An 11884-nucleotide genomic window follows, 5' to 3' on the forward strand; every position below is an offset into this window, starting at 1 on the left:
AGCTGTTTTCCCTGGAGCGTCGGAGGCTGAGGGGTGACCTTATAGAGGTTTACAAAATTATGAGGTGCATGGATAGGATAAATAGACAAAGTCTTTTCCCTGGGGTCGGGGAGTCCAGAACTGGAGGGCTAAGGTTTAGGGCGAGAGGGGAAAGATATAAAAGAGACCTAAGGGGCAACCTTTTCATGCAGAGGGTAGTACGTGTATGGAATGAGCTGCCAAAGGTGGAGGCTGGTACAATTGCAACATTTAAGAGGCATTTGGACGGGTACATGAATAGGAAGTGTTTGGAGGGATATGGGCTGGGTGCTAGCAGGTGGGACTAGATTGGGTTGGGATATCTGGTCGGAGTGGACAGGTTGGACCAAAGGGTCTGTTTCTATGCTGTACATCTCTATGACTCTTTTGACTCTAAGAGGGTGTAATCTTAAAATTAGGCCTTAGCCATTCAAGAGTGAAAGCAATGACATTTATAAATCTAACAGTTGGTCATGACAATTCTGCAAAAGTTTTTAAGGTTGACATAAAGCATTTCCACTTGTAGAATAGAGCAAAACTACAGTCCATCAATACAAGATAGTCACCAAGAAATCAAATAGGGAATTATGTAGCCAGAAAATGGAATACACTACTTTGGGAGTATTTGTGAAAATTACAATTAGTACAGTTAAAGTGAATCAAGAACAACATGAGAAGAAAGGAATAAACAAATAACTTAACAGCATTAGACGAGGAAGATGAAGTGGAGCAGTAACAGTAGATTAGAATGGGACAGCGGAATGATCTATTGCAGAATAAGAGAAATGGGATCAAGAGTAGACTCTCCTGTGCGCTGCTATGTAATTCGATGCAAGATTTAACTGTCCAAACAAGGGTTACTGGAAATCTGCAGTTCTCCCCACCAAGATGTTGTCGTCTGCATCATTTAAAATATCAGAGTAGAGAATGACAGACCTTAATTAAGCAAGGGCACTACGGGTTATGGATCAAAAGTCGGATAAATGGAGTTGAGGTAATCCAAGTGCATGATGCCAACAGCTCAGAACCATAATGCTCAACTCCAATATCAATGTTCCCGATTATTCATAATTCTTCAATAACAGATGCTATAAGAGTAAAGGAATGTGCAATCACTTTTGGAACAGAAAGTAAGTGTGTTATGACAAGTTTCCAGACTTCATCTGGCTTGGAAGCAGGAAAATTAGATGACGTTTTTATGGATATAAAGTGAATAGTCCCAAATCCAGCAAGAAATTGTATTATGATGTTGAGAAGGCTTAAATGAAGAATCCTCATACCTGGTGTGCTTGAAACAAAATCTTTGACTTGTTTAGCTTTTGTGGTAACCTATATTAGAAGAAAAATACACCGTTTACTCCTCACACAGCATTTAATTATAAAATTCAGCCATTTGACGTCACAAGTTTTTCAAACTTACCAAAAATAAAAGCTGTAAACCGCTTCAATTTTCATTATATTTTAGATTTTCATTTTGTGAATGTTTTGGTCATCTACATTAGCAATCTGTCACATGCTACCACAGAGCTTCCAAAGTTGTGGTCATGAGTTTTGAGGTAGCAACAGTTGGAATTTTGAAAGAGTTATTACAGCCATTTCTGCTTTAATAAATCCCTGCTCTTTCGGTTCTTCCTGAGGGACCATGACAATTTTCAAGCCTTGAAATGGTGCAAAAGGTTGGGAAGCACCTCTTTGTGACCATACCGAAGTTCACAATCACAAAACCTCTTTCAGACCTAATTCACATCAGATTTCATTTATGTTGAGATTTTTGAAGGGAACATACACCTTAACCTTTATGACCTCATTTGCCTATTGCACGCTGCCTGACCAAACTTGGTTTCAAACCGAACAGCCTGTCCATCAGGAAAACTAGCTGTCCCCACCTCCCAACAAGATGCTGTATTTACAAAGTACCTTGACATAATAAAACATCCCAAGTTGTTTCACAGGAACATTATAAAACAAAGTGTACCAAACACATGAGGTGGTATTAGGTCAAATGATCAAAACTTGGTCAAAGAAACAGGTTTCAAGCAATATCTTCAAAGAGGAAAGCGAATTGGAGGGAACCTCCCCCAGAGCTCGATACCTTGACAACTGAAGGCATAGCTTTCATGGTTTTTCTGCTGTTTAAAGGAAGTGGGCATTGTTGGCTGGGCCAGCATTTATTGCCTATCCCTTGCTGTCCTTGTGAAGAACTGCTCTCTTGAAACACTGCACTCTATTTGGTGTAGGCAGACTTTCAATGCTTTAAGGGTGGGAATTCCAAGATTTTCCCATAGCAATTTGGAAAGAATGACAATATATTTCCAAGTCAGGATCGTGAGTGACTTGGAGGGGTATTTGCAGGTAGTGGTAACCCCTTGCATTTTTTGTCCTTGCCTTTCTAAGTAGTAGTGGCCACATGTTTGAAAGATTCAATTAGAGAGCCTTAGTGAATTGCTGCAGTATATCTTGTATATGGTACGCATTGCTGCTACTGAGTATCAGTGGTGGAGGGAGTGAATGTTTGTGAATATGGTGCCAATCAACCAGGTTACTTTGTACTAGATGGTAACAAGCTTCCGCAGCTTGGTCAGCTATGGTCAGAGGTTCATCGTGGTGTAAAATATCACCTTGAGATTGCAAACACTATTTTTAGCTTCAAGCGACTGATGCAAACTTTGGAAAGGAAATGAAGTTTGTCATTGGCTTTGAAATAAATTGCGAGGCATTCCCAATTCTTAGTTTCTGCTCATCCAATATTGGATGTCAGATAAGCAGCATGATTATTTAGAGACAGTGGAGGGGAATAAGAGAGGTCGGTAGTAAGTTAAATACGGGTGGCGTCAGGGTAGACATGAAAATTGAAGCTGGGTTTTCAGATGTTGCTGCCAAGATAAATACATCTGATGAGAAATATGAGGGATATGATTGAGAAAAGAGAGCCTGTAGGACACATCTAGAGTGGACAGCAGAAATAACAAAAGATAAATTTGATGGTGGATGATTCTCTGCTTAGAAGATTAATAAGAACTAGACCAAACTAGGTTGATTTGCAGCTCACACCTTGTCAAGAGCAACGAGGGCTGGGCAATAAATGTTGGCCCAGCCAGCAACATCCACATTCCATGAATGGATATCAAAAAATGCTGTCCCACCCAACTGGACAATGAAGAGGCAGCATTGGGAGGAGATTTGGTTAGCTGTTGAAGGATGAAAAGGGATAACTTACCTTCAACACAATCACATGGGATGCCATTTGGCATTTTCAGTTACTTTGGCTGGAATAGAAAACTGATTATATACCTTCAATCATGGAGTTCCAGGAAAAGGAGTTACATTTTCAAGGGCTCAAGAGGAAAGGCAATTTAGAGATACAATTTAGTGGAAGTTTGCAAGGACTGAGCAATGAAGATTTTTTTTTGAGTGACGACTGTAGATTTCAAAATGAGCACAGTGCCTGAGAAGAGAGAACTAGTAACAATATCAGCTAACATGAGAGTCAGGTTAAAAAAAAAGTGAACTGAACCAGGTCAGTGGGAGGAGGATTGGGGAACTAGAAGATGGGCTTCATGGATAACAGGGTGGATGTACAAGGGAGGGAAAGAAAAGATTAGGAAGGGAAGACATGAAAACAAGGTCAAGGAAGAAATGAAGAGAGAGAGAAGGTAATTTAAGAAATGGGACTTGAATTTGCAGGTCATCTTAAAACAGCACCTCAGAGTCCAGTACATTCTGCACTTGAGAACAAGTCTACATCTTGAGGTCAAGTTTGTGCAGTGGACCTCAAAGCCATAACCTCTGACTCAGAGTCCAGCAATTGCTACCACTGAGCCACAACTAAAGACAATATTTACATTGAACTTTCCACAGAATCATTATGTTCCTTCTTAAAGTATCTTTTACATAGGAGTAGTTGTAAGAATCTTAAAATGAACATCCAGCAATTATAAATCATAATATAATGCATTGCATTTAACTGTGATAGAAATTGTACATTCACCACATTTCAAGTGAAGTTTAATTCACAAGCTATGCAAGGTTTGAAGCACTGAAGCCTTTAACAAGTTTAAGATTAAACAGTTTCAACAGCAATTTACACAACTGCTTAAGTTTTAAAAACAGAAGATTATAATTCATTAAAAACATAAATTCCTCCAATACATACATTCAAAGAATGTTCAAAACCTATTCAACTGTCAAATAGCATTTCATAAATCTCAAAGGACACTGTATTCAAGATTTATTTTGAATGAGTTCCTTTCTGTAATATTGCAAACATGACATTGATGAATGTACTCTTTTTCTGCATTCCAACACTGCTCTGGCCTACTTAGTCACATTGTGCAAAACAAAATCTGATATAGTCCAAATTTCATTCCAGAGTGACTCACATAAAAGTGTCTTGGAGAACATTTAATGGTCAACTTTACTTGTTACAGTGGTTTCGTTTCTTCCACAAATACATGGAATTTCCATTAAATACCAGTAAAACAGAAGTCCTTAGCTTGTCTGCATTTATATGCCTTGTCGGTCACTAAAAATTCGTTGACTATGGATAGCTGATATACAAAATTCTAGATAGTATTTTTCTTTGATTTCTTTTGCTATGCATATAAAAGCCACATGAATCAGTATTTTCCAACCTGTTTGGTTCAAAGCCAGTTAATCATTTCATCTTTTTTAAAAAAAGGCACATGGGATAGCTTATCTAACTTCAGCCCTTCTGCCGCATGCTGTCAGGCTCCACACTAATTAGAAGGGTCTGCTAGCATCAACCCACCTGTCTGTTGTTTTGTTTCCGACCTGAATCTCTTATCCACATAGACAGTAAATCCCCTATCAACTTGCTATCAAAGTCTGAATACAAGAGATTAGTGACCGCAGAGGAAAAGGGAATCAGTTTACATGCCCAGAGTTGAATGCATGATATTATTTTACAAATAAGCCATTCAAGCTTTTCCTGCCTTTAATTTAGCACTCTGATGCTTAATAATCACATCACAATCTCGTCAGCCTGGCAGTCAGTTAACTTCATGTATTTTTCCTTCAGAATAACAGGTCAGCTGTTTGTCGTACACCACAATACAAATGATAGTAGGACTAGAACGAGAACTAAGCCTGAAGCTACAAACAAAACCTGAAAAATGAGTCAAAGAGCAGATGTGAGGAGGCAGAGAGTGAACACTGATTCAGGTAACCAAGTCAAGCAACTAGGAGTTCTAACTGGAATGAATAAACTAGCCGAAGTGAAAAGCTGAACAAGTGTATTTCACACATCAATTTCACGTTAGACAATTCATTATATTTTTGACTTGTATTTCCTGTATGAAACTAATGCTCAAAACGAAATAGCTGGCCAGCACTTTGAACATTAACCTGATCATAATCGCAGTTTAAATGAAAGAATAATTACTTGTAAAGGGATGTGCTACAAAATGAAGAACACTGCTGGCATTTTAATAGTTATACACATAAGGCTGGTACAAATATTTTACAACTAACAACAAACAAACGAGTTGAATGTTTTGATCTCTACATCTTGTTTGACCATTAATTCATCAACAGCTCTGCAATACTGCCTCCTCGACGCCAATTTAACTTTTCCACTGTTAAATCCTTTAAACATGCTTTTGTTCATTTCCAAAACTTTTCAATGTGATCTTTAATAGCTTCTCATCTTTCACCCATGAAACTACTGACCATATCATGCAGAACACAAAAACCAGCCTCATCCATCACCACCACTTTACTAACCTTATCACCCCATCCTTTCTTAATTCATTCACAAGACATGGTCATGGCAGGATAGGCTAGCATCCTTCATTGTACTTACTTCAAGATGCCTCGTCCGTATTCATATATCCCTTCATACGCGTGTTCATCATGTTTCTGCAATCTGTTTCACTTCTGTATCCCATCTCAAATTATATGTTCACCGACTCCAGCCTCCTCCGAATCCACTCTTCCTTCAACTCACCAGTGACGGCAATATCTTCAGCTATCTCAAACCAATTGAGAACACCTCCCTAACCCCTTCTTTGAAACTTTCTCCCTCAACTTGAAAAAATCTGGTTTAAACCCCTTGTATCTTTGTTTCTGGCTTTGCATCTACGTGCATTACTTTTTGATGAAGCACTTTGGGATATTTTCCTTCCAAGGATTGTGTCAAATAAATGCAATTCATTGTTTGGATTACAGATGGACTGCTAGAGTAAAATGGGCAGGTTTTCTTTCATTCCAGGAAATTGCATATCCAAGGTAACAAATATTCAGGCTTTTTAACAACTGACTATTAATCTACATATTCTTTTTGCTCCCGCTTTATTTCTGCAAGATCAACTTTGGCCTCTCCACAATCTGAATATGCCTTTACTGTATTAAAACCAAGATGCATTGTGGAAGACGTGCATTTAAAGGAGCATCCTAAAAAAGAAAGACGTAAACAGATAGAGAGTTTTAAGTATGGAATTTTATAGTTGAAGCCCTGGATGGTTGATTGCAGTTGATAATGGTGACGGGGCAGGAAAATGGGATGGACAAGAGAATGGAATTGGAATAGAATGCAGAGTTCTTGGAGGGTTGTAGGACATTAAGGGATAGGGAGTAGTAAGGCAATGAAGTGATAGGAATACATAGTTCAGCACTCATTCACATTGCAGAGCCAGAAAAAAACACAGCTGTTCGATGAATCGGACTTGATGCAAGTTAGGAGAGCGCAGTGTTTTGAATAAGTTGAGATGTGCAGCAGCTTGGCTAAGACAGAGGCGAAGGCAGATAATTATGGAAATATAAATGAGTAACCTTAAGTGAAGGAAAGAATAAGTGATCAACAGCTACTCTGCTTAGGTTCCTGAATAAATTTATCAAGTGTTAGCCAGGCCAATAGACATCACAATTTCAGAAAATCATGGAGATAGGGCTTTGTGAGCATGTAGGTTGTGGGTGAGTAGGGGAACAGCAGCCAGAACATGTGGTCCCACTGAAGTGAAGTTTAAAATAAAATCAGGATGAAATGAAGGAACAGAAGTGTAGGCTAACGAACTGGCAAAGTATGATAGGAGTGGTGGAAAATATACAGAGAAGTTAGAATCAGAGTAAGGCATAAAGTCAAAGCTTACAAATCTTTATCTGAATGTGCACAGAGTCTTTATAACAAGACAGAGGAGTTAAAGACACAAACAGAAATAAATGAATATGACTCGATAGCTATTACAAAAATGTGATTGCAGGGTCAAGAGGACTGGGAACTCAATATTCAAAGATCTTTGACATTCTGGAAAAATAGACAAAAAACAAAAGGAGGTGGAGTAGTGTTATTAATAAAGGAAGGTATCTGTGTGGTGGCAAGTATTGATACAGGTGCAATAGGTCATGAAGCTAATCAGCTTGGGTGAAAATAAAGAATAGCAAAAGGAAAAAAAATCACAAGTGGGAGTCATGGGCAGGCCCCTCTTCACTATAGGGCGAAGTACAGCATAAAGCAGGAGAAAATGGAGGCATGCAAGAAGGGCACTACAACAGTCATGGGTGATTTTAATCTGCATATTGGCTGGACAAATCAGATGGGCAAGGGTAACAAGACAAGACAATTTGTAGAGTGCATCAGGAATTGTTTCTTAGAGCACATCCTATCCTGGAACAGGTTATTTTAGATTTAGTAATGTGTAATGGGTAGGATTAATAAGGGTTCTTGTAGCTCATGATCCTTTAGAGCAATATTTTCTTCAAGCTGCATGCACTCCAGTATTTGAGTACAGACCTTGGAGGCCCAGGCAGTCAGAAAAAAAATGAGAAAACGCTGCTCTTGGGGGAGGGGAGGGGGTGGGGAGGGGAGGGGGTGGGTAGAGTGATCACAACACTTTGTCTTCCCTGAAGGACATTTGAGAGCCAGATGGGTTTTTCCAACAATCAAAAATGGCTTCATGATCATCAGTACATTCTTGATTTCAACACTTTTTTTTAAACTGAATTCAAATTCCACCATCTGCAGATTTCAAACCTGGTTCCCAGAGCATCAGTTGAGTTTCTGGTCTAACAGCCCAGGGATAATGCCATTAGGCGATTGCCTCCCAATCTATGGGATAAGCAATTTTTAAGCAGATATTTCATAACACTCAGCAAAGATTTATTCTAGTCAAAATGGACTTACTGAGAAGGATGAACCACCTGTGGTTAACATGAGTGGTCAAGGAGAATATCCAATCAAAACCTAAAACTTATTAAGTGGCTAAAACTAGTGGTAGGCCAGAGAACTGAGGATTTTTATTCTTTGGGAACAAGTGGTGGATGACTAAAAAGCTAATAAAGAGGGAGAAAATTGATAATGAAAGTGAATTGGCAAGAATGATAAAAACAAAAAAACAATAGCTTCTATGGGCATATAAAAAGGAGTAAAGTTAGCACGGGTCACTTGGAGAATGAAAGTCGGGAATTGATGACAAAGCACAAGAGAATAACAGATAATTTAAACCAATCTTTTGCATTGGTCTTCATGATGGAGAACCCGGTAATCTTCCCAAAGATAACAGAAAAGCAAGCAGCTAATGGGAGGAAAAATCTTACAACAGTCCTTAATGCAAGGCACAAAAGTTATGAAAAACTAACAGAACTAAAGGTAGACAGGCTGCTGGGACCCGATGGCCTGCAGGCAAGGCTTTTAAAGAAAGTGACTGCAGAGATCGTGGAGGTATTGGTTGAAATATTCAACAACTCACCGAATTCTAGGAGGGTTCACACGGAAAGGGAGACAGAAAGCAGGAAACTATATGCCAGTTAGCCTAACACCGACTGCTGGGAAAAGAAAAGGACACAGTTTATAAAAACTTAACATGAATAAGGTTAACATGGTTTGGCAGATTCCCTCTATTTAAAAATAATGGATATACTGATATTGGAGATAGTTCAAAAAAAGATTCAGAAGGTTGGTTCATAGGATGAAGGGGACTGACTTATCAAGAATGGCAAAACAGGTGGGGCCTTTATTCATTTGAATTTAGAAGAATGAGTGGAGATCTTATAACATACAAGATTGTGAGGGGGCTTGGCCGGGAAAATGTTGAGAAAATGTTTCCACTCATTAGGGAATCTCAAACTCAGGGGATATGTTTTAAATAAACATTCTGAAATTGAGACATGAAGGAATTTCTTCTCCCTGAAGGTACAGAATGTCTCAAAGTCTGTTGAGTTGTGAGGACTAGATCACTTCATTTAAACAGGAGTTAGGTAGCCTTTTGAAACTTCAAAAAGTTGAATGCTGTGAGGAGCTGGCACAAAAAAAAAAGGAGTTAACACCTGGGGCAGATCAGCTAGGATTATATTGAACAGCAGTACAGGCTTGAGGGACTGAATAGGCTATACCTGCTCCTATTTTTTATGCCCTTATGATGCAATGGTTTTATTACTTAACTCATTAAAAATTCAACCATATTAATAATATTAATTCATAACCAAATCAGATCCATTCTATCAAGCTTATCCAAAAAGTAGCTGAACTCTACAGACCTAGAACATTTGTGGTTAAATCCCTCCTCTGCAATAAGTTAAATGAATTAAGACAGGGCTTCCCCAAACAGGGTGGAAGCTGATACTCTGAGTTGCAAGTTCTATGGCACCAATTGCGATTGCAAAGCTGCCCCTGGTTCACATGGGTCTTTGAACATAGAACATAGAAAAGTACACACAGAACAGGCCCTTTGGCCCACAATGTTGTGCCGAGGTTTAGTCCTAATGTAAAATATAATAACTTAACTTACGCACCACTCAACTTACTGCTATCCATGTGCATGTCCAGCAGTCGCTAAGTGTCCCCAATGACTCTGCTTCCACCACCACAGCTAGCAATGCATTCCACGCATTCGCAACTCTCTGCGTAAAGAACCTACCTCTGACGTCTCCTTTATACCTTCCTCCTAATATCTTCAAACTATGACTCCTCGTACCAGTCAATTCTGCCCTGGGGAAAAGTCTCTGCCTATTGACTCTATCTATGCCACTCATTATCTTGTATACGTCGATCAGGTCTCCTCTCTTCCTCCTCCTCTCTAGAGAGAAAAGTCTGAGCTTATTCAACCTTTCTTCATAAGGCAAACCCTCCAGTCCACGCAGCATCCGGGTAAACCTTCTTTGCACCCTCTCCAAAGCCTCTGTATCTTTCCTATGGTAGGGCGATCAGAACTGGACACAATATTCCAAGTGTGGTCTCACCAGGGACTTGCAGAGCTGCAGAAAAACCTTGTGGCTCTTAAACTCGATCCCCCTGTTAATGAAAGCCAAAACACCATATGCTTTCTTAACAACCCTATCCGCTTGGGTGGCAACTTTGAGGGATCTATGTACTTGCACACCCAGATCCCTCTGTTGCTCCACACTGCCAAGAATCCTGTATTTAATCCTATATTCAGCATTGGAGTTCGACCTTCCAAAATGCATCACTTTGCACTTATCCAGGTTGAACTCCATCTGCCATTTCTCAGCCCAGCTCTGCATCCTGTCTATGTCATGCTGCAGCCTGCAGTAGCCCTCGATACTATGGACGACACCTCCAACCTTTGTGTCATCTGCAAATTTACCAACCCAGCCCTCAACCTCCTCATCCAACTAATTTATAAAAACTACAAAAGAGCAGAGGCCCAAGAACAGAGCCCTGCGGGACCCCATTCAACACTGACCTCCAGGCAGAATACTTTCCATCTACAACCACTCTCTGCCTTCTGTCAGCCAGCCAATTCTGAATCCAGATAGCCTAATCTTCCTGTATCCCATACTTCCTGACTTTATGAATGAACCTAACATGGGGAACCTTATCAAGCGCCTTGCTGAAGTCCATATACACAATATCCACTGCTCGACCTTTATCAACCCATCTTGACACCTTCTCAAAGAACTCAATAAGATTTGTGAGGCATGACCTGCCCCTCACAAAACCATTCTGTCTGCCTTTAATCACACTATGCTTTGCCAAATAGTCATAAATCCTATCCCTCAGAATTCTTTCCAAAACTTTGCTGACCACAGACGCAAGACTGACTGGTCTGTAATTGCCAGGGATTTCCCTAATACTCTTCTTGAAAAGAGGAACAACATTCGCCTCCTTCCAATCCTCATATCATTGCAATTACAGAAACATGGCTCAGGGATGGACAGGACTGGCAGCTTAATGTTCCAGGTTACAAATGCTACAGGAAGGATAAAAAGGGAGGCAAAAGAGGAGGGGGAATGGCGTTTTTGATAAGGGATAGCATTACAGCTGTGCTGAGGGAGGATATTCCTGGAAATACATCCAGGGAAGTTATTTGGGTGGAACTGAGAAATAAGAAAGGGATGATCACCTTATTAGGATTGTATTATAGACCCCCTAATAGTCAGAGGGAAATTGAGAACTTGTAAGGAGATCTCAGCTATCTGTAAGAATAATAGGGTCGGGGATTTTAACTTTCCAAACATCGACTGAGACTGCCATAGTGTTAAGGGTTTAGATGAGAGGAATTTCTTAAGTGCGTACAAGACAATTTTCTGATTCAGTATGTGGATGTACCTACTAGAGAACGTGCAAAACTTGACCTACTCTTGAGAAATAAGGCAGGGCAGGTGACTGAACTTTCGAAAGCTGATTGGAGGCAGATGTTCGCAGGTAAAGGGACAGCTGGAAAATGGAAAGCCTTCAGAAATGAGATAACAAGAATCCAGAGAAAGTATATTCCTGTCAGGGTGAAAGGGAAAGCTGGTAGGTATAGGGAATGCTGGATGACTAAAGAAATTGAGGGTTTGGTTAAGAAAAAGAAGGAAGCATATGTCAGGTATAGACAGGATAGATCAAGTGAATTCTTAGAAGAGTATAAAGGCAGTAGGAGTATACTTAAGAGGGAAATCAGGAGGGCAA

At 39.8% G+C, this 11884-nt stretch overlaps 1 protein-coding gene across 3 annotated transcripts in view; it reads right to left on the bottom strand.

Annotated features, from left to right (window-relative positions):
• The window catches only part of dnajc1 (DnaJ (Hsp40) homolog, subfamily C, member 1), a 242884-nt gene that overhangs the window by 16069 nt on the left and 214931 nt on the right, over nt 1–11884 (bottom strand). For all 3 annotated transcript variants that reach the window (XM_043690433.1, XM_043690435.1, XM_043690434.1), the window contains one exon: nt 1299–1347. In XM_043690433.1, coding sequence (XP_043546368.1) covers nt 1299–1347 — 49 coding nt within the window. The remainder of the gene's footprint in view (nt 1–1298; nt 1348–11884) is intronic.

The sequence above is a fragment of the Chiloscyllium plagiosum genome, chromosome 5 (genome assembly GCF_004010195.1).
Source record: "Chiloscyllium plagiosum isolate BGI_BamShark_2017 chromosome 5, ASM401019v2, whole genome shotgun sequence".
In the NCBI taxonomy this organism is placed as follows: Eukaryota; Metazoa; Chordata; class Chondrichthyes; order Orectolobiformes; family Hemiscylliidae; genus Chiloscyllium; species Chiloscyllium plagiosum.